Source organism: Seriola aureovittata, chromosome 7, assembly GCF_021018895.1.
Source record: "Seriola aureovittata isolate HTS-2021-v1 ecotype China chromosome 7, ASM2101889v1, whole genome shotgun sequence".
NCBI classification, from domain to species: Eukaryota; Metazoa; Chordata; class Actinopteri; order Carangiformes; family Carangidae; genus Seriola; species Seriola aureovittata.
This window is the reverse complement of record NC_079370.1, coordinates 8,970,141-8,992,461: the sequence shown is the minus strand read 5'-3', so window position 1 is coordinate 8,992,461 and position 22,321 is coordinate 8,970,141. Positions and strand designations below refer to the sequence as shown.

Here is a 22,321-nt window from a genome sequence, read left to right as displayed (position 1 = left end):
CAAAATTTAATGAGTTGTATTATCATTTTGTCCTTAACGCGAGACGAAGGAGAAATGTCATGTTCATTGTGTTAATATTAAGTGAGGGAAATTACAGTGACCAAGAACAAATCAGAATTCCCCCAAGGACCACTAGAGGCTCTCAGAACCCTAATTTCTGACTCAAAAAAACTGTGTAAAAAAAAAAAAAAAAAGATGTTTTTTGAAATGCACCTGATTCCTGCTGTGGTGAAGGGCTGGTGGTCTGAGAACCTGAACACCGCAGGTTTCTCAGAAGTTTATATTTGTTGCACAAGCCATTCACCAAATGAGTGTGTTGTGCTCTGACTCTGGTTACTGAGACCAGCTTACTTTCATTTTCTTTAAATATATCAAAGTTTGACATGGCATACCACTCTGGATCATGGAAAAGGGGGGAAACACCTCAAGTAATCCAAGCAGCATCTTTGTGGCTGCTGCTGGGTTAATTCAGAAAGCGGTGTGAGTTTCGAGAGATGCAGTGAGGGGCAGCCGCGTCAAGTCACAGAGGCGAGAGGATGCTTAGTGTATTCTAGTGCAGATCAACAGAAGGAAGTGAAGGTGCACTCTTTCTCTCTACCATTTGTAGTAAGTAGTTTGAGTAGACATTTGCTGTGTGAAGGATGTGTCATAGGCTTTTGATGCTTTGAGATACATTTACTAAAATTACAAATACGCTAAAATTAAATTTTCCTAGAGCTCATGGCTGAGTGGAACATTTCAGTACTTCCTATCAAGTATCAAGCATTAATTCTGTGTTTTGGCATCATTGCTGTATGACAGAGCTGGGGAGATTTTCTATTCAGTCCTGTGCAATCTGTCCACATAGTTGCTACATGATACAAAAACTTTGTGTTTGGCCAGACCAGCAACTTGTCCATCTGCTTGGCATACAGAAACAACATGAGGGGGATTTGGGTGTTTTAGACCTTGTAACAATGTTGAAAGAGAATTGATTTTGTGTATTTGAGAATGGAGTGCACATTTGCAGCTCCCACACACACATGTGCTAACACATTTCCTTATAAAGAAGCAGATTTCATCTTCGAGTGTCTTGGTCTATTTTCCATGGGTGATGGTATATATCAGAGTTTATACAGCACAAATAGCTCAGAATACGTAAAAACAGGCAGAAACATTTTCTTCCACAATTTAACAGTATAAGAGCTTCATCTGAGAAAGCATTATGCACACAGCTCCAGTGACTTCCTCATTCAGTTTTGTGGTTTGTGACTGACAAAGCACCCTCCTTTTATGCTGTGTTTGTCATTTGCTGTCTGCCTTCATTTTTGATCACAGCGCACTGAGACAGCAGTGATGGCAGGCACAACTGCTTTGCCGCTTCAACAATTAATCGCATCATTGGACAATACATGTCTGCCAAAAATTCTACAGGTTTGCTCTGGAGTCTATTTCCAAGGTAGGCGTTTTGTTATTTCAGTGATTCTGAACTGATACCGTGAGTGTAGATGAGGACAAAGATGAATAGAGTAGAAACTACTTGAGGAGATTAGATCGCTACAAATTGGAACATGTCTGGATTTTGTATCATGTCTGTCTGTATCAATTGCATACATTTATATCTATGTAGTATACAGGATTCAGTCTTTTCTTAACCCCAAACCAAATAAAATAGTGAGCATTTGTTTCAGTTGATATATTTGTACTGTTCCTGATTGATAGAAATATTTCAGATCAGAGTATGTAAGATTGTGTTCCGTAGAAAAATAAGAAAACGTTTTTTGTGCTTGATGTATCTGCTCTTTGCTGAATCGTGATCTTTTTCTTTGTTCCTTTTTTGCTCTTTTTCTTACTTTCTCTTTCAGGGTCTATATATGAAATTTCTGGGAGTGAAGTGTGCTTTTCTACTGGAGATCTAATAAAGGTCATTGGTATTGAGCTCATATCAGTAAGCTTTGAAGACATCATCAACAATGAGAAGTTTGAGTTGCCTATTAACCACACAGGTTGGTTTGTGCTTTATCAAGGTTGTTTTGAGAACAGATAAAGATTTTTTTGCTGACCACTGACACATATTTGTTTCTCAGAATTGTTCAAGGTTGTTCCAGAGGAGATGCCATACAGTACCGTAGAAGAGATGGTGAGCCTGAGGCCTGTTGGCCTGGAATCCTGCCTTCCCTTCACTTTCACCAGCCGCTCCAAGATGATCTTTGGAAATTTAACACTGGGGGCCGGGAAAGCTTTGACTGTGCTCTCCGTAGAGCGGCGTGAGGGTGACGAGGATCAGGTCCGCTGCCATATTCGAGGACAGCAGGAAGCTTCAGCCGAAGTGTGCATCCCTCTTTCTTCCCGAGGGGAATTCTTTGAGTGTGAGAGCGAGGAGTGCTTTACCCTGAAGGACATCATGTCCTCTGCGTCCCTGTGTAGTCGAAGGTTTCGCTTCAACAACCCCAGCAAAAGTGCCAAGCCATTTATCCTGAGTCCAATATACCAAGTCCACGCCATCATGCACTGTGAGAATAACTTTGTTTTTCTTTTACTTTAATTTTAAAAAGTAATTCAAATTATCTGGATCTTACATACAAAGGGCTCTTTTTTACATATCTGCATACATGTTCATCATTTTGTGTGTGTAAATTACGCAATAAATTGTCATAGTTAGCATATTTGTAATAGTTGATATACTGATTAAGATTTTAGATAAAAAACCAATGATGAGCTCATTAAATATGATGCATTATTATATATCAAACTAACAGTATATAACGTAAAAAACAGCACTACCATGAGCAACTTCTAAATCAGTAAAAATTCACTTATAAACAGTAACTGTGTTATAATGTAATACACACTTGTTATATTGAGTATGTTAACACAGTATTGCTACTTTTATTCACTGTGTTCAAGTTCATTTAATTTAGTGCTGCCACTACATTTATATATAATATAATATTGCCTCTCACATTTATTTTTTTTTTTTGTACAGTAAGGAAGAATGTGTTGAAGTTCCCGTCCAGCTTAGAGGTGGATGTGATCGACGTCACTGAACTGTGCAAAGATATAAATTTTGTGACACCACTCAGTCTGACAGAGGTCCTTTCCCAATCTGATGAATCCTTCCCTACAGTAGTGGAGATACTGGAAGGCCCAGAGACCCGCCCTCCATTCAAGTGCAGCTGGCTAGCAGAACTTAGCAAAAATGAGCACCTGGTTTTTCACAAAAAAGGAACCTCAGCGATGGTTTTGTTATCGAGCTTGAAGAGCCGGAAGGCACAGCAGTACTTTCTGGTGTCTCAGCAATATGGCGGACGATTTCGAAGGCGGCCAAGAGAGTTTAACTCTGTGTATGAGCTATATGTTGCTTTAGTCCAGGCACCAGGTCTGACGGTCAGTGTAACAAGGAACTGTGAGGAAGTTGAGGAAGAGGGCCTGCCTGGTCTCAGTGTGGGGGAACAGCTGAAGGTTGTTCGCTTGGAAAGGATGGAGTTGCCTTGTGGAAGCAGCGAGGAACAGAATCAGTCCGTTGAGGCTCTTTTATGTCAGCGTCTTCAAGAGGAGGATGATGGGGATGATGATGATGATGATGATGAAAAGAAGGCCAAGCAGGAGAATGAGAAGGAGGAGATTTTTCTGCCTCTGTACATGCAGGGTCACTTTGTGGAGGTACTCTCTGATAACAAGAAGTACAAACTCAAGGACTTGAGTAAAGGGTTTAGTTTGCCGCTGGATGTTAAAGTGGTGAGCCGTGACACTGAACTCGAGACTGATCCATTAGTTGGGTTTGCATGTCTCAGAATAGAGGGGTCTATGTTAGAGCCCACCATCGAGGCAAGCTTTCCACACAGGCCAGACCACTGTTTCGAGATCCCAACCCAGTGGCTCACTATGTCTGTCTCTTTCACCAAGGATCCCCTGCCATGGCCCAGCGACCAACCCCCTAAGTGCCATGTGGATAGGGTTACTGAGGTGACAGACACATTCTTTTATGAATTTCGCAAACAGGGGAACTCAGATGAGGCTCCTCCTCCTCGACCACCAAAGCGAAATCTGTCATCTTCAGACCCTCCAAAAAAATCATCAAAAGCCTTAAAGAAACCACCCAAGGCAGGCAAATCCAAACATCAACCGGATAAAAGTGTACCAACCAAAGAGTTTGCCAGTTTAACTTTAAATAGCAAAAAAAGACCCCCAGCTCCCCCACCTCCAGTAAGTATGACCTTTGAGCATGTAGTACAGTTTCAGAGGTATTAAGAATTTCTTGTGGTTAAAGTGTCAGTTTTAACGTGAGTTATTCAGTGAAGCAAACCAGTGTGACAACTGTGTAAGAAAGATATTTTCTCACATTTCAACTTTCAGGAAATCTCACACTGATCAAACACTATGCAAAACACAAGATGCTTCCACTTTTTGCTGTGGTAAAGAACTCATACGTGTAATAAAACAGAGTATTTTTGACTTCCTCCTTTTGTGCAGGTTATCTTTGATGATCAGCCTCCACCAGTTGTACCCCGAAAGCACTCAGCACCTGAAATGACAACGAGCAAAGCTCTGCCAAACACATACGTGAAAATGGAGGAATCTTTGAAAATAGGTGAAAATCTTTCTTCAGACTATTTCACAGTGTATGTGTGAAATAGTGTGTCACCATCCGTGTCACACTTAAAGATTATGTCTCATGTTATTCCTCTGTAAATTCTGATGTCATCCAAAACCAACAATACTTTTCTACTTTTCTATCTTATACGTATGTAGCACTCAGTCACAAGCCCATATGTTCAAGCTGAAAGTGAAAATATTTAGATGAAGGTTACAAATATATAGTTTAATGTTTTAAAAAGGCAGGGTAACTTCTTAAGCTATTATCATATTTTGTCCACATAGTCTTTTCACTGGATTTGTTCACAGAAAGAAAAAATAGAGTACTGTGTATACAAGTTGCACTAACTGATAAACGTATGCTTCTTTCTCCCTAGCAGCGGTATGTGACATTGTAGCAGATGAGGACAGTGACCACGACTATGAAATGGTGGATGATAATTTTGCAACAATGATGAAGAAAGCACAAGAGAATGTCATGTTCTACTAAGAATCACATTCTCATACAACAATGAGCTGTGGGAACTGAATTTAAGAATGAGTAAAGGAAAACCTTGTACTGCAGTTTTTAAGCTCTATATTATTCAGCTATAAACTCCTGACAGTATACTACACCTGTTAGGACCCCTGAGATTGTTTGCAAGATTTAAAGCACCCTGAGGAGCTTCTGGTGACTCGTGGTACAATAGAGAAAAATGGAGCAGGTTGCCCTGTTGTTTGTATCAGCTGCTCAACCAGCACATGATCAGCACAGTTAACAGCTCAACCCACTCCGTCCTCTTCAAGGTTTTCCCTGCTTTATTACACAGTATACCACTCAAACTTTGGCTGAACTAATGCTGCCTTTATCGTAGTATTTGTTGGAATATGATACATTACCTTCGTACAGCTTGTTCAAACTTGTCAGAAAAGTGTTGATTTAATTCTTTGGTAGTTTTGGGGGCTGTAACTTGTAGTTTTGTAAATAATAGAATTATATTGTGCAATACAAAACAGTTATATGGTTCATTCTAGAATAAAACATAAGCAACTTTTTACAGTATAATACAAGAATACACAAAACTGCCTAAAATTGCCAATGTTGAATCAACACCTCTTAATCTCACAACAAAAATTATAAGCTTTGCATAGGTAGTAATGGGTTACTTTTTTATTGTATAAGCATTTATTGTATATGTCAAACTCCTTCCGTGTATATATGCAAACTCTAAACAGAAACAGCTAATAGTCAGTCCTTGCTGGGAGGCAACAGTTAACCACAGTGGCGACAAAAAGGAGACTGCTGCTTCTCACGTCGTCATGCATTCTATTGCAAGCAGTAACAGAAGCGTTGTCTCCCACCACATCAAACTAATGACCTGAGAGTACAAAAAGGTGCCGCACATTATGTCAAATGCTGTTTTTATTTATTTCATTGAAGATTCCATGATAGAAGTATTCTCATTTCAGTTATATACTGTGGACTGGGAACATGTTCCCAAAAAAATGTATATAGGTTTTGAAACTTGTTGAGTAATGAATGTGAAAAGCTTCCTGCCAAAGAGATAATATACAACATAATATACGAGTTCATTTTGTGTACTATCTTACAAGGACATCGTAGCTTAACTTGTCTGTAGGTGGATTTTGTACCAAAGACATCTCTTAAAGTTCAGAATGTACTCAGACCTATTTCCTTTATTCAAATTTTGTCATGTCTTTCAGACAGATGTGTTGGTCTATATTTCTGCATCATGCCCAGTCAACTGAATTTGACACAGGTGGACTCACTTGGAGTCAAGTAAAGACAAACATCTAAAGCATAACATGCTAAATTCAGTTTGTTGTGGCATGGCTAAATATGAGAATACATATGTAAATGAATTGTTGTATTTAAGTCTGAATAAATTTGCAAAAAATTGCTTGTTCATTATGGGGCTGTGTGATTATTGAAGGGAGTAGTTGTTTGAAATGGAGGTTTAATGCAACAAAATGTGGAAAAGTGAACCGTACAGACTATAATATTAAGAATTACCTTTATTTTGTTGGAAAAATATTTCATAAGCATTTCATAATGTTATAAATTGTGAGACAAAAGAGTTGCTGTTAGCCGACCAAACTGTATTTTGAATTATTTTTTAATTTTGTCAAAAGTAAGTTACATAGACAAAAATAAATCCAGTACTTTTGCTTTCAATATTTAAAATTACAAAATGATTTACAGTGGACAGTAGTATTACCTGCTAACAGCTTTAGTAGCAACACTTTTAGGACTAGGAAAAAAGCAGAAGCAAACCCGGGATTACAGGATGTGTAAATCTACAGTCATCGAATATAAACGATGTGCTTTTGAACTAAACAGAGGAGTGATCAGAGTTCAGAAAGGTCAAATAAGTATCCCCACTGGTGCTGGGAAGGTCAAGTGTCTAATCGTCGTTGTCTGTTGATTTGAAGTGATCTTCGTCAATGGTGGAAAAGATGTGACCTTCGTTGCTTAGAAATTCCACTGCTTGCCTGTTAGAGCACAAAGACAAATGTGAATCATATTTCTGCAGCACTTTGACTTTCTCTACTGAGGAGCTCACTTTTGGACACATTCACAATAATCCTACATGATCGGTCAAAGTGACATTTGAGTAGAGGATGAACTTCATATGTTCAAAACAAAGACAGATAGGTGCTTCACAATTAAAAGAAAACAAATGATGGATCGGAAAAAGAAAATTTGAATTAGTATTAAATAAAATTCTATTACTTGATAACAGCCAGACTCATGCCACTGAGTCTCTGCTTCAGGTCCTGAATGCTGATGCCCTGTGCGTCAGGACAGCTTCTTATCAAACTCAGCACCTTGAAAGATGGAGACATACATTAAAACTTGTGAGTCAAACTACAAATATAGAAGCATTTTTTGCACTCTGCTAACTTCTACTAACTTAGCTTATTGTGAAACCATCATGAGTATGCCATTACCATGTTATTCTTAGTTATAATAACACAGGAAGTAAATGAAAAAATGTTCTGTCTGGTAGTGCATAAAGAAAAAAAAAAAAAAAAAAAAGCTTTGGTCTTAACCCACTGACAATTTTTATATCTAGTTAGTTCTTGTATATGAGGCCACTGCACCGACCTGCATAATAATGGAGCCAACCTCTCTTAAGGTAGTGAATTGTAAAATTCCAACATGAATCTGTCATTTAGACTCACCTGATTCTGGTTTCCACTTAACCCATTGTTAGCCATGTCGTTAGCACCTGCATAGCCCCCTGTCACCCCCCCCATGCTCCCCATGCCTGGCCGAGACATGGGTGTGGCGTTACTGCTCATTCCCCCTTCAGTCCCCATCTGAAAGAGAAACGGAACTAAATTGTGCTCACAATGCAATTCCTGGTAACAGTGTTAGGGACATTTTTAAATATAGATACTTATTTACTTATTACTAATTTCATACCAAAATTATTATTTTTTAAAATAAATTATTGAGTGAAATTTATTCCAGTTTAAAAGACAGCTGGATTTCTTGTCTTAACTGGGCTGGGGTCTTCTGTTGTCAGTTGCACCAACAATAAACAGACTACCTTCATCTGCCTCCGACCAACCCAAACGTGTGCTTTCACTGTCAGTGAATACATTTGACTCTGCCATTGAACTTATGGCAGCAGTACTGCGAGCACAACACAAACTAACTAGTGGTTTCATTTATACTGTGTTGGGTTTCTCTGCACTAACTTAAATGAGATATTCCCTAACATAAGTAGTATTCATCGGAACCAATAGTTAACTGGGCTACCACGCTATGTTGCAACCAACACTAAAAGGCTTTTTGTGGTTAATGCTGATGATATATTACCATGCTCTGAGGTTTGCTGAGCACCATGTGCGCTTGGACCACCTCCAGCATATGTGAGGTGATTTCGTTCATATCCTCCAGGGGTCTGACACTGAACGCCACGACAGACCTGTGGTTCTAGAGACAGGAAGACAAACACCGAAACGCTCAGTGAATCATAAAAAAAAGAAAAAAAAAAGATAAAGTTCAGACAATTCACAGAGGAACTAAAGGGAGGGGTCAGATTTGGGAAACATCCTCCTAATCTCATACACTTACTTCATTAAAACCAAACAAAAACCATGTTGGTCAGCATACCACGGCCGTCTCAAACAGAACAGCAGTAAAATTTAGAAGCATAACACGGCAACAAATACATAAGCTATAAATGTGAATAACACTTCCAAAATATAGAACTTGTGAAACAAGTTAACAGTGGGGCAAAAAAGTATTTGGTCAGCCACCAATTGTGCAAGTTCTCCCACTTAAAAAGATGAGGCCTGTAATTTTCATCATAGGTATACCTCAACTATGAGAGACAAAATGAGAAGAGGAAAAAAAAAAAAAAAAAAAAAAAAAAATCCAGAAAATCACTGTCTGATTTTTAAAGAATTTATTTGCAAATTATGGTGGAAAATAAGTATTTGGTCAATGACAAAAGTTCATCTCATTACTTTGTTATATACCCTTTGTTGGCAATGACAGAGGTCAAACGTTTTCTGTAAGTCTTCACAAGGTTTTCACACACTGTTGCTGGTATTTTGGCCCATTCCTCCATGCAGATCTCCTCTAGAGCAGTGATGTTTTGGGGCTGTTGCTGGGCAACACGGACTTTCAACTCCCTCCAAAGATTTTCTACGGGGTTGAGATCTGGAGACTGAACTAGGCCGCTCCAGGACCTTGAAATGCTTCTTACGGAGCCACTCCTTCGTTGCCCGGGCGGTGATTGGGATCATTGTCATGCTGAAAGACCCAGCCACGTTTCATCTTCAATGCCCTTGCTGATGGAAGGAGCTTTCCACTCAAAATCTCACGATACATGGCCCCATTCATTCTTTCCTTTACACGGATCAGTCGTCCTGGTCCCTTTGCAGAAAAACAGCCCCAAAGCATGATGTTTCCACCCCCATGCTTCACAGTAGGTATGGTGTTCTTTGGATGCAACTCAGCATTCTTTCTCCTCCAAACACGACAAGTTGAGTTTTTACCAAAAAGTTCTATTTTGGTTTCATCTGACATTCTCCCAATCCTCTTCTGGATCATCCAAATGCTCTCTAGCAAACTTCAGACAGGCTTGGACATGTACTGGCTTAAGCAGGGGGACACGTCTGGCACTGCAGGATTTGAGTCCCTGGCGGCGTAGTGTGTTGCTGATGGTAGCCTTTGTTACTTTGGTCCCAGCTCTCTGCAGGTCATTCACTAGGTCCCCCCGTGTGGTTCTGGGATTTTTGCTCACCGTTCTTGTGATCATTTTGACTACACGGGGTGAGATCTTGCGTGGAGCCCCAGATCGAGGGAGATTATCAGTGGTCTTGTATGTCTTCCATTTTCTAATTCTAATTGCTCCCACAGTTGATTTCTTCACACCAAGCTGCTTACCTATTGCAGATTCAGTCTTCCCAGCCTGGTGCAGGTCTACAATTTTGTTTCTGGTGTTCTTTGACAGCTCTTTGGTCTTGGCCATAGTGGAGTTTGGAGTGTGACTGTTTGAGGTTGTGGACAGGTGTCTTTTATACTGATAACGAGTTCAAACAGGTGCCATTAATACAGGTAACGAGTGGATGACAGAGGAGCCTCTTAAAGAAGAAGTTACAGGTCTGTGGGAGCCAGAAATCTTGCTTGTTTGTAGGTGACCAAATACTTATTTTACCGAGGAATTTACCAATTAATTCATTAAAAATCCTACAATGTGATTTCCTGGATTCTTTCCCCCCATTCTGTCTCTCATAGTTGAAGTGTACCTATGATGAAAATTACAGGCCTCTCTCATCTTTTTAAGTGGGAGAACTTGCACAATTGGTGGCTGACTAAATACTTTTTTGCCCCACTGTATATGTACCAGCAACTTAAATTTCCTATGGTCATATCTCCTCGCAAGGGAGATAAATAAAGCTAAGTCCCAATTTGTTTCTGGGTGCTATGGAGAGGATTTTAGGACATTAAACTCACCTGAAAGGATCGCAGATTGCCGGAAACTTTGACATACGTGCCTGGGGGCAGGACAGTGCTGTCAACACTGGGGTCCTGAACAAATAAAAATCACAGAATAATCACTAACAGATTTGAGTTCTGTAATGTCCCAAACAAAAACCTGATAGAGCTTCAAGTTTTCAATGAGAACCAGTGGAGTCAGTTATTACTTGTAGCAAAAAGTGTGGGATTATTACCAAACCTCACACTTTATATTTGCTCTGGGTCTTGATCTTACATTCGTAATTCATGCTGGTATGTGTAACTCTATGGTTGTTTAACCTGATCATTTTATGTTTCTGAATGTGTATACTTTCATTTGTACCATGCGTGTGACTCAAAACTTCCTCAATTTGCCGACAAAGTTGAGATGGGAAGTGACATTTGTTACCCAGAAATGATGGTCAGTAATGAGTATACTCTGAACTATCATACCAATGCCATCAAATGATCTCACATCCATAAAATAATGCATTGTTTTAGGTGGTTGAAGAATCACCTTTTTTTTTTTTTTTTTTAACGGTTCATATACATCTCTCACATGTGAGCATAAGTAGAACAGCAGAATATTTTATTTATTTATTTTTAATTGTGTGGACAAAGGTAAAATGACACCCACTAACCTCTGTGTCTACCCACTGCTTCACGTCCATGGGAGCACCTGTCATGTCATCGACCTTGTACTGGATATTGGTCATGGATTTGTCTGTGCTCCTGATGACACCCACAATGGTAACCTACGAGAAAGACAAAGAACATGATCTGTTATCGAACAAAGCAACTGGGAAAGTTAAATGACTACATATTAATTAAGGTGTGTAACAATATGCTGTATTTTATTATCACTTGAATTACTACATATGGCACGAAAGAAGTGTTTCCTTCAGAATTATATGAACAATGCAGGTTGTGGGTTCAAGCCCCTTTTCTATATTTTTGACCATTTAAACGATCATATAAAAAACGGCACTAACTTCAGAGCTAGCAACCTACATGCAAGTTTTGATGAAAATGTGGATTGTGCAATCACACAGTTGACATACCTCTTTGCCATTTTAGTTACAGAGAATTAGCCATTTTAAAAATAGTTTCTACCTTTGCATATACAAATGTTCCTCAAAATAAGTTCCTCTCTGACATTATTTTGCAGGGGCCCTGTCGCTACATCTTGTGTTTGCTTTAAAGAAACGCAAACACGCCAAGGTTTTTTATTTTTATTTTCAGCACTGTGAAGATAGGTCCTATCACAGACAGCATATACAGACAGGTCTTAACTGCTGAAATGTAAATGAATCAATTAATTAATTAAAATGACAATGGATTAAACATTAAAGTCATTTCTCAAACAAAAATTTGCTAGTTCCATCTTACCTGGGCAACTTCCACATCTCCTACTTTGAAGGTCTCATCAGCCTGGGAAGCAGACATGAGCTGAGACACTGTGCAGGGGATTATTTGTGTCGCACGGGTTCTCTGTAAAATACACACACAGGGTTTCTGCACGGTTCCCCAATTTTCATCTTTTAACAAGACTTTTTAATACCCCATAGAATGTAATTGAATACCACTTTTACAGTCATACTGGTCAAACAATGGCAGAAAACAAAGGACTACATGTCATATTTTTGTTAGTGCTTCACAGCTGTGTATGACAATAATTCCTTGTAACATAGTCTATTAATGTGACCTGGACCCATGTATAGATTGCTGGTCCAGGGGACAAAGACGCATGACCAGGAGCCCACTGTCTCATCTCCATCATGTGTGAAGCTACTGAAAACTGATTAATGGATGTAGTTAAAAAATAAATAACGTGTTAATTTTAGTTTTTGCTCAAATCGACAGCATTCCTAACAAATGTCTCCTGGTAGCCAAAGGGGTAACTGCTGTTAATGTTTACAGCAAGGACATCTTTGCACACAGGTTGACTGCTGTGCCTCACCATCCTACTGTAATTCAGTGTTTACATCAACACACAGGGATATTTGCGCAAATGTGTAAAAGGGAAAGAGGGGCTAAATAGACAGATTGATAAATAAAATCTGTTTCAAGCTTCCAGTGGATTATAGAGAGGTACAGACCCCTTTCTTCTCTCCTCCCTGGGATAAAGCCGGTGATGCAAAACCTCCTGGAGACTGAGTGTAACCCCCGACCATACTGGACTCATTGTACCCTCCTGGAAAAAACAAAAAGGCAGTGACAGTTGACTTAACTCGGTGTTTACACCACACACGACTCTGCTAACTACCAGCCAAGACACAACAACAAAAAGGAGTTCGTTCATATTCAAGCTAACGTTAGTTGCAGTCAAACAACATGACCACTTTATGAACACAACAGAGTGGAAATTAAACTCACCCTGATTCCACATGTTGGCACCTTGTATTTAAGTTAATAAAATCGATATTACTGACACTGGAGCAGGGGCAACAACAGCACGCAGGTTTTAGACGTCTTACTTGTGTGGAAGTCCCGCGCCAAACTCAATATACAGCGCATGCGCATAGCGGAAGTCCCGCGAAATCTTCAACGTGACCAATGTTTTTGCCCTGGTTTTCGTTTGTCAGACGGGCCTCAATCTCTGTATGTGTGTGTGTGTGTGTGTGTGTGTGTGTGTGTGTGTGTGTGTGTATACCACATTTGTCGCAATGATTGGCGCGCTCGACTCTCAGCTACGGCCCTAACCATACTAATAGTGTGTAGTCATCTGACATTTTGGATGATATAATTTACTGGGGGCGCTGTACAGCTTTGTAGAAAGAGTGCCTGAGAGGTAAAGCTCGGGGCTCACACTAGTCTAACAAGCAGGGCGGTGAGCCAGGGCTTTGATGCCTTCATGTGCTGTGGGAAATATTGCTTTCACTAACAATGTACTCCATCGAGGCAACGTTACACACAGTACTGGATAATGTTGAGTAAAATATAGGAGGAAATATACCCTCAAGCTTTGACAAGTCTGGAATTCTAAAATGTCTACCTACCTTTTAAATGCTTCTCCCCTGTATTAACATCTTACTGTCAAAAATCAGCTGTAAAGACACATATTTGCTCTTAAATTACAACCTCAGATACAGAAAGTACGAGCATTACTTGAAGGCAGCATACGCACCTCAAGCCAGTGTAAATTTTACAATGTAACAAGAATGGATACATTACCACACTGATTAAAGAAAACAAACATGCATCCATTCGCGGTGTGAACTTTTATAGGTCAAGTGTAAGATGCTATTTTTGAAACTGTAAAAATAGGCCTACTGATTTTATCTTGAGCCTAAATAAAAACAGTTCATGAGGAAGGATTCGCCAAGTACCCAGATTACTGTCTCTGATGCCTATTTATGGTGATCTTGAATATGTAGCCTATAATTAGCTTTTATTTGCTTTATAGTCTATGAGTTTACACTACATTAGATGTGTTCTGGGCTTGCTGCCAAAACTCTCTTAATCTAGGGGATATTTATCCCTTTTAATTCATTATGCACACTGACTTTTGAATTTCTTAATAATAAGAAAGGTGTAGCCCATATTAGGCTATCGAAGATAGGCTGTTCGTTTTATATTTGAAATTTTATCAGTAGAGTTAGGGAACCATATATAAAACGTCTCTCTTGCAGAGTAATGGACTACCCTCAAGCCAAAGATACGTCATGAATAGCTGTATCTTATCTTGCTTTGCCCTTTATAGACTTACCTCTCAAGCCTAGACTTCACTTTTGTCGGATGTTTGCTTTCTTCTAAGAGTTCAGCATGTCCGCAGTGAAGCTGCTCCTGTCTTGTCTGCTTTTCAAAGAGGCCCATACGCTGTCAGGTGGGTTAAGTGTCCAAAAGACCAAAAATACACGGAAATGTTTCTTCAAATGCTCCTAGCTTTTTTTCTGGAATAACTTCGTGTGTGCAATTACGCATGTTTTTTTTTTATATATACATATGTATATCCAGGGAACTTCTGGCACATCACGGATCTGCATTTGGACCATACATACAATTTGACCGACACCCCTGAACTGGTGTGCGCATCAAGCGGTAAACGACCCGCAGTGAATGCGGGGAAATTTGGAGACTACGCTTGTGACTCGCCATGGCATCTTATCAACTCCTCTGTGTATGCCATGAAGGATATTCTGCCAGACCCGGACTTCATCGTGTGGACAGGGTATATGTGTCTGTTCTATACTGAATGGATAATTGCCTTGTGTTAAGTCCCAAGTCCAGCTTCGTAATCATGGTGTTTTTTTTACGAGATACCATGTACTAGTGGCACAACAAGAGAATGCTGCGTAGTTCACCATAAAGAACTACTGTATATTCCTACTGTACTTTCGTGGACCGGACCCTCTCATCACTTCCTCTCAATCACTGCCTCTTACAACATTTAATACTTAAACTAAAAAGGAGAAGCCGATTTTGAACAACATGTGTTTTGCTTCTCAGAGATGACACACCACATCTACCCAATGAGGATCTGGGAGAAGCCAAAGTACTGGAAATTATCAGCAACCTCACTCACATCATAAAACAGATCTTTCCAAGTAAGTCTAAGTTAAAAATCCTGTGTATCATCATCATAGAGCAACATTCATTTGAGTGTTTTAGTATTGATTTAGTATCGTTAATGATGAAAGTTCTTCATTGCCTTCCTCAGACACTAAAGTGTACCCTGCCCTGGGGAACCATGATTACCACCCCAAGAGCCAGCTCCCTGCAGGCCCAAACTACATCTATAACCAGACAGCAGAAATGTGGCAGGACTGGTTGGAGCCAGAGTCCAAAATGACATTTATAAAAGGTGAAAATAGCCTCATCTGATACTAACAAATGTATGCATGATTGCTCTCCTAAGAATCAACAAATCCAATTATGACAATTTCACAAATTATACATTTTGAAGCACATGTCATGTGTTTTCTACAATGTTCCTCCTCTGCAGGTGGATATTACACAGAAAAGCTGCTGAGTCGAACAGGTTTCAGGATGCTGGTCCTCAACACTAACCTCTATTATGACCAGAACAAGCTGACCACGGACATGGACGACCCAGCGGGCCAGTTTAGCTGGGCTGATCATGTTCTTACTGAAGCTGCCAACAACAAAGAGAAGGCAAAGCATCTTGTCCATCTGTGCTTTGCAACAGGGGTTAAATTGGATTTAAAAGTGGGAGCCCCATCACAATTAGTAAGGTGTTTAAGGGACTTCCACTTATCCGCAGTCCTGCCTTTAATGTGTTGTCATGTTTGAATTAGTCCTACTGAGCAATCAAAAATACCTTGCATGAGTAATTCTTTCCTCTTTTTACATTTGGTTACCAGGGTAAACAGAAGGAATACTGTCCATTTAAATCTCTTGTACTGTATGACTAATAATGAAAAACAGGTTGTGAGAGAGATTAATTTTAATCGCAACCAGACACTATCTGGAGTTGAGCTCTTTCTAGTTGCTCTGGCTCACTTTAACCCCCTGCCTTGCATAAAGATTGATCAGTTAAAGTAGTAGAACTCAGAAAATGAAAACTGATAATTTTTAACTAACTCTACATTGGTTTCTCTACCAGGTGTACATCATTGGCCACGTTCCCCCAGGTTTCTTTGAGAAGAAGAGAAATAAGCCATGGTTTACACCTAAATTCAACCAGAAATACTTGGATTTAATTCAGAAGCATCACCCCGTCATACTCGGGCAGTTCTTTGGCCATCACCATACGGATAGTTTCCGCATGTTCTACAACACAGAGGGTAAAATCATTCTATTATGATACTACCACTACAACTAAGACAAACTCTTCCCCTTGTTTTGCATCAGTGTTGATTGATTTGACAGGGGTGCACAGTGAAGCTCACACTAAGAGCCAAGATCTTACATGACCTTATGCCATACATACATTTGTAATATTAGGAAAATCAGCAGGGATTCCTTTTTATCTTTCTACAGACTCTCCCATCAGTACAATGTTCCTCAGCCCAGGAGTCACACCGTGGAAAACAACACTTCCTGGAGTCGTGGATGGAGCAAACAACCCTGGGATTCGTGTCTTTGAATATGACACCCAAACACTTCTTGTTAAAGTAAGTCAGTGCCAGTCTGTGTAATTTCCATTCAAACATGTTCAGGAACCTCTTTAAGTTGCAGTATACATCTTAAGTTCAGAAAAAGCCCTGTAGCAAATTCTGTTTTCATTTCTGCTTTTAAACCACTTATCTGAACACCCTCAGGATGTGGTGACTTATTATCTGAACCTGACTCGCGCTAATGCTGCTCGTGGGCGCTGGGAGAAAGAATACCGCCTCACAGAGAGCTTCAGAGTGCCAGACGCCTCCCCAGCTTCCATGCACCAGGTTCTGGAGAGCATTGCCAATAGCCACTGCTACCTACAGAAGTACTATGTGTTCAACTCTGTCAGCTATGACCTGACAGAGTGTGACAGTGACTGCCGTGTTGACCACGTGTGTGCAGCCAGAGAGGTTGACTTCAACAAGTATAAATGCTGTCTGGAAAAAGAGGGGGCGGTTGCCATTCATGCTGGGTTGCTGCCAGTTCTCTCCGTGGCTGTAAGTCTGGTGTTAGCCAGTCGGTAATGATCATCTATCACAGATATGAATATGTTAGTGAAGCCTCAGGAAGTTATTGAATAGAAAAACTGAAATTCAAGATCAAGCATTTTGTATATTGTGGTCATGTAAATATTTGTACAAATGACTAGATTTAACAGTTAGCATCACATCAACATGTCTTCATGTTTTAAATTATTGGATATCTGTAATTTAACTGAGTCATTCACTAGATATAATTAAACAGTGAAAAAACAACCTTTGGCTTTGGCAATCTCTTTGAGCGGCCTCTTTACCTTGTTTTATTGCTATTGGTTGAGTACTTCATTTCCAGTCACTCTAAAAACTAAGTACATACAATGCAACTGTGATATTCTGGATCAAATCCACACTTTAGTCAAATGTTTCTCCCTCCTCAAACTTTCCTGTCAAACTCTGCTGTATTTATTTAATAAACTCAGAAATCAATCTTACTTGTATGAATGTTGTTTTAACAGAAACAATCAATGCACTGGTAATATCAGCATAATTAATAATAATTGCACTTATTCATCTCTGTGTCCGTTAAATGCACTGAACATAACAGGTAAGGCTGCATTATCTTGGTTCTACGATTATTCCTTTTATCTCATCTAACTATATAAAGATTAAATATTAAATGAGTTTTTGATTACGGCCAGTAAACTGAGGGGAACTCAGTGTGATTGCAGAACATTACAGATACCAGACTTTGAGCCTGCTGTGATGACACATTTATTGAGTAATATATGTGGTTGAGCAGTACATTTGATTGACACATCAACAATAATGTAGCAGTCACATTTTTCATTCATATGCTATGGTATTGACAGTGTAGCAATCAGTTGATAAGACCAGTCAAGTCACATGATTAGGACCTGTTTAGCTGAAGTGAAAGGCTGCATAGCTGCGTCAAGAGCTTTGCTGTAGTCTTGGAGTCCCACCTCAGTGCAGGCAGGAGCTGTGAGCTTTCCCTGCTGGATGAGGGAGCACAGTTCGTCCAGCATGGCTCTAAACACCCTTTCATCTAAGGAGAAGGTGGAGTTTCTCATGAAATTAATTTAAAAAGACTAATTCCAGTAACTTGATCTGTGAAAGAGGTGACTCCATGCGGACTTACCGTTTGAGTGATCTCTCTTCCACTGTGTGACCCAAAATCCCCGAACCTTCACATCCTTGAAAATAAGAGCACTCTGGAGAGACCAAGTTTAGTAAGTGTACTGACTAAACTTATAATAATGTCTCTGTAAGATCTAATGTTAAATCTGGGAGGAGATAGCAAATTTCATCTTACCACAGGCACAGTAACAGGCTGTTTGGCCATCCCTCCATATGTCACCATAGAGCCTCCAACCCTGGAATAAATAAAAAAAATTGGCATTTTATGACTAGATTTTTTTATTTTTGCAGTGTAAAGTTGTATCATGTTGACAAAGATTATTCAGCATCCTCACTGTAGATGACGGAGCAGTTCTGTTGCACTCTTGCCTCCAACTCCATTTAATGCCAGTTTTGGTTTTGGACAAGTCTTTAAAAAAAAAAAAAGAAGCATGTTGGGACAGTGTTTATGCACTGACAGGCAAAACCACATGACCATATGTGACCAGACCTTGAAAAGTTCCTTAATCTCAGGCCGCCTCAAGGTCTCTTCTTTGATCACATGAGTCGCTCCAATAGCCTTCAACCTATCACTGAGTTGTGGGAACTCTGGCCTTTGAAAGGGAGGACACAATGAGGAAGTTCATTACACTCATAAATTCCAGCACACAAAAAACTCTCTCTCTGTTACCCTAGGAGAAAAATACCCCAGTATCTCATAGTCAGATGGCCTTCAGGGACAGACTGATAACCTGAGCCAATGATTAGGACTGTCTTTAGACTTTTGAAAGGAGAGTGAGGAACAGGAAAGAGAGCTGAAGTGTAAGTCATTTATTTACACAAAACAGCTACAAAACCAAGTCATTTCAGAATGAGAGTAGTATGACTGAGTTAACCTGTCTCGGATTACGTTGATAGTGTTTATTCTTCGTGCAGCAGCAATCTGTATGACAGCCTGCCCCACTCCACTGTTGGCTGCGTTCTGGATCACTGTGTCACCTGAAAACACAACATGGGCAAAAATTGTCACATGATGGCTAAAACTACTTCAGAGCAGGTTTTTTATGCAGGAAAACTGCATCCTCCAGTCTCCATTTCTGTTCAGCAACTTAAACTACTAGACATGTTCTCATCATGTGTCTACCACATTGCTTGTGGGTTAATGAACTCCCATGGAGCTTTGAAGGTGCAGAATTCCACCCTATAGGTAAGTTCATGCTCCAAATACCAACCCATAAACCTGATCAAGACAGTTAAAATTTACTGACTGCTTCTGAAAGTCTCCTGTGCTTTAGTGACTCACACACACTAAAACATTGTCTTTCAAAATATTTGTAGTTTCATTATTACTGGGTTTCCACAAGCAGGGGGCCAAGGTCTCACCCATGTGGTTGTTAAAAAAGCAATTTAATCAACATCTTCATTCGGGACTGGAACATTAGTAAAGTAAAATGACTCCTCATATGTCTACTCCACTATGTGTAAAAAAAATAATGTTATGCCCTTTTGTGTGGCCCTGATTACCTGGCTTAAGATCTTCAAAGTCAGAGAGCATCCTGAAGGCAGTGCAGGGGTTTACGCCCAGAGTGGCAGCAGACAACAAGGGAATGTCATTCGGTAGCGAAATGACATCATTCTCAGCTAGCACTGCCTCTGTCCTCCATGTCCCTTTTCACACAGTCACAAAATTCATGTCAGGAGACAAAATCGTGACCCCATGGTCTGAGCCATGTAAATCAAGGTGCAATTTACCTAGACCAGCATCTTTTGGAATGACCCAGTCTCCAGTTTTGAGAGAATTCACCAGGCTGCCCACCTCTACGACCTGGGCCACTCCTTCATTGCCCCCAACAGCTGGGAGGTCAGGCAAGATGGCATAAGTACCTGCAAAAAAACAGTTAAATTAACAAGTGGTCTTCACACCTTACAAAGAATAAATACTTGTTCTGTTTCTTTGATATTTTGTTTCTCTTGGTATAGCTGCTTTTAAATTATGCTATGGTGTGAGTGCTAACTAACTTTTACCTTGAATCATGTTGATGTCAGATGGGTTGATTGGGGCTGCCAGCATTTTAACCAGGACATCCTTTGCACCTATGGGGGGCAGATCTACATCCTCCAACCTGGCAACCACAAAAACCTAGTCTTCATCCACCATATGGTTTTTTGGTTTACTCTAGTTGGGTTTATTTATAGCATCCTTTGTCAAACAAAAATACCAAACTTTTGCTGGTTCAGCTTTTGAAATGTGAGAATTAGCAGTTTTTGTCTATTTTATGTCACTGTACATTGATTACCACTGTTTTTTTACACTAAACAAGGAACTGAATATAACATTTGGGCATTGGGAAATTTTGATGAGCATTTTCTTTCTTTCAATGAAAATTTTGAACAATTAAAGAAAAAAACAATCAACAGATTAATCAACAGATCAATATCTAACAGGTCGATAACAAAGACAATTGTTCGTTAAAGTCCTAATCCACAAAGATTTGTAAAAGTTTGTTGTTGATCCTCTACTGACCCCTACTGAACATGTCACTTTCATTATTTCCCCCGACACGCAGAAACCAACCAGTACACAGAAAATCATATATATATTATCATTTTGCAACAAGTTTGTTAATCTAGTATTTTTTAAAGGAAAAATTACAGAAATTTGCTTGACGCAGGCTCTCAAATGTGAACACTTGCTAGTTTTCATAGTCTTACATGATATTAAGGTGAGATTAATTACTTAGCAATTTAATAAAACAAAACCTTAAAGCACAGGTCTTAAAAATAGACATTCACACAGGACACATTTTCAATACCAGAGCTACAAGATGAAGGATGGAGAACCTGTCATAGGTGATACTGTACTTCAGTGTTGCTAATTTCTAACAAATATGGAGTACACCTGTGGGTTTTGGGGCCCAAGGGGGTCTCCACTTTTCGTAGTTGGTAATCCAGCCATGGCTGTGTGCTATTCTTTAATACAGGTGGGGCAGTTAACCAGACGTATATTTGCCAAACAAACTAGTTATTCCTCATTCTTGAAGTTTTTTTCTTGTAAGACTGAAAAATACTGTTTGAAAACACTTCTGATAAAGCATAAGTCTCATCTTTGCGTCTTTGTGTTTTCCCGCCCTCCAACCGCAGGGGGCAGTAATGAGCCGATTCCGACTTTGTGCGCGCATTAAAACGAAGAAGACGCTGCACTAAAACTTACTCGGACGAGCGAGACAAAGGTGAGATTAATGCTTTATCAGAAATGTTTTCAAACAATATTTTGGACTTTTAAAAGAGAAAACACTTAAAGGATGATGAATAACTGGTTGACATGGCAAATGTATGTCTGGTTAATCACCCACGTCCGTTAAACAGCAACGTACAGCCGCTTCCCTGATGTATTTTCTATGCAACCGTGGAAAAAAGTCACATATTTACAATTACAACTGCAAAAACGACATGTTAAATGTTATTTAAACGGATGCTCTTACTGAACGGTCTGAGAAGGGTCTCCGTGTTTTCTGTACAGAAGTGTCTTGCATGTTTGTGCAGAAAGTCCAGCTGAATGACTGAAGTGAGAAACGTTAGCATTATCCCTGTTCCTCGATAGTTTTAAGAGAGCAGAGGCGAAGCTTCTTCTGCAGGTTGTCTGGCTTCTTAAACACACCGTGTGAAGTGGCAACAACATCGCAAAACATGAGTCCACTTCAAAATATCAAAATAAAAACGCCACTATGTTATAATATTTGTAAGGTGAGCTGTGAGTTTAGCTAGCGTTCCTCTCACTGTGCGGCCATATTGGAGGTTGTGTCATTGAAAATATAAACAGAGAATAGCGCCACCGGTGGACAAACCCGGTACCTCTATTAGCTAGAACCATGGTACCCTACTGTACTTTGGGTTCTTATCTTTTACCAGGCAGAAAGAAAAGAGGAATTGGTTGTATTCGTTGGTATTTCACTTCATGTAATACTATGAAGCTCCTTTTCTCAGGATTTCATACCTCATGTATTTCCTTCTTTGAGTCAAAAAGAGAAAGGTCAGAAAGTGTCCTCAGGCGATTACCCATAAAATCAGAATCAAAATCTGCTTTGATGGC

The 22,321-nt window shown here is 39.7% G+C and overlaps 4 protein-coding genes across 6 annotated transcripts; 2 read left to right on the top strand and 2 right to left on the bottom strand.

The window, feature by feature from the left end:
• The first annotated feature begins 255 nt into the window (after nucleotides 1-255).
• On the top strand, nucleotides 256-6,487 carry themis2 (thymocyte selection associated family member 2). 2 transcript variants are annotated; one of them, XM_056379877.1, is made up of 7 exons: nucleotides 256-606; nucleotides 1,318-1,438; nucleotides 1,845-1,985; nucleotides 2,067-2,492; nucleotides 2,966-4,185; nucleotides 4,453-4,570; nucleotides 4,956-6,487. In XM_056379877.1, exons 2-7 carry the CDS (start codon nucleotides 1,336-1,338, stop codon nucleotides 5,063-5,065), a joined length of 2,118 nt encoding a protein of 705 aa, XP_056235852.1. In that variant the 5' UTR covers nucleotides 256-606; nucleotides 1,318-1,335; the 3' UTR covers nucleotides 5,066-6,487. The 2 variants fall into 2 exon arrangements, with proteins under 2 accessions (XP_056235852.1, XP_056235851.1); XM_056379876.1 differs by having other exon boundaries at nucleotides 4,953-6,487.
• A 189-nt stretch (nucleotides 6,488-6,676) lies between these two features.
• On the bottom strand, nucleotides 6,677-14,530 carry rpa2 (replication protein A2). 2 transcript variants are annotated; one of them, XM_056379882.1, is made up of 9 exons: nucleotides 14,265-14,530; nucleotides 12,655-12,749; nucleotides 11,945-12,046; nucleotides 11,197-11,310; nucleotides 10,553-10,627; nucleotides 8,405-8,521; nucleotides 7,762-7,899; nucleotides 7,310-7,404; nucleotides 6,677-7,068 (listed from the first exon to the last, which is right to left on the bottom strand). In XM_056379882.1, the coding sequence occupies exons 2-9, from the start codon at nucleotides 12,727-12,729 to the stop codon at nucleotides 6,981-6,983; spliced, it is 804 nt and encodes a 267-aa protein (XP_056235857.1). In that variant the 5' UTR covers nucleotides 12,730-12,749; nucleotides 14,265-14,530; the 3' UTR covers nucleotides 6,677-6,980. The 2 variants fall into 2 exon arrangements, with proteins under 2 accessions (XP_056235857.1, XP_056235856.1); XM_056379881.1 differs by lacking the exon at nucleotides 14,265-14,530 and adding an exon at nucleotides 12,932-13,059.
• Nucleotides 14,244-17,583, top strand: smpdl3b (sphingomyelin phosphodiesterase acid like 3B). Its single transcript, XM_056379878.1, has 8 exons — nucleotides 14,244-14,381; nucleotides 14,513-14,726; nucleotides 15,005-15,102; nucleotides 15,216-15,359; nucleotides 15,501-15,670; nucleotides 16,122-16,302; nucleotides 16,499-16,632; nucleotides 16,780-17,583. The coding sequence occupies exons 1-8, from the start codon at nucleotides 14,321-14,323 to the stop codon at nucleotides 17,140-17,142; spliced, it is 1,365 nt and encodes a 454-aa protein (XP_056235853.1). The 5' UTR covers nucleotides 14,244-14,320; the 3' UTR covers nucleotides 17,143-17,583.
• Nucleotides 17,584-17,850: 267 nt separating this feature from the next.
• Nucleotides 17,851-22,024, bottom strand: mecr (mitochondrial trans-2-enoyl-CoA reductase). Its single transcript, XM_056379880.1, has 10 exons — nucleotides 21,714-22,024; nucleotides 20,257-20,354; nucleotides 19,984-20,115; nucleotides 19,756-19,899; nucleotides 19,128-19,230; nucleotides 18,743-18,845; nucleotides 18,588-18,661; nucleotides 18,428-18,488; nucleotides 18,254-18,326; nucleotides 17,851-18,160 (listed from the first exon to the last, which is right to left on the bottom strand). Exons 1-10 carry the CDS (start codon nucleotides 21,908-21,910, stop codon nucleotides 17,997-17,999), a joined length of 1,149 nt encoding a protein of 382 aa, XP_056235855.1. The 5' UTR covers nucleotides 21,911-22,024; the 3' UTR covers nucleotides 17,851-17,996.
• Between the last annotated feature and the right edge of the window lie 297 nt (nucleotides 22,025-22,321).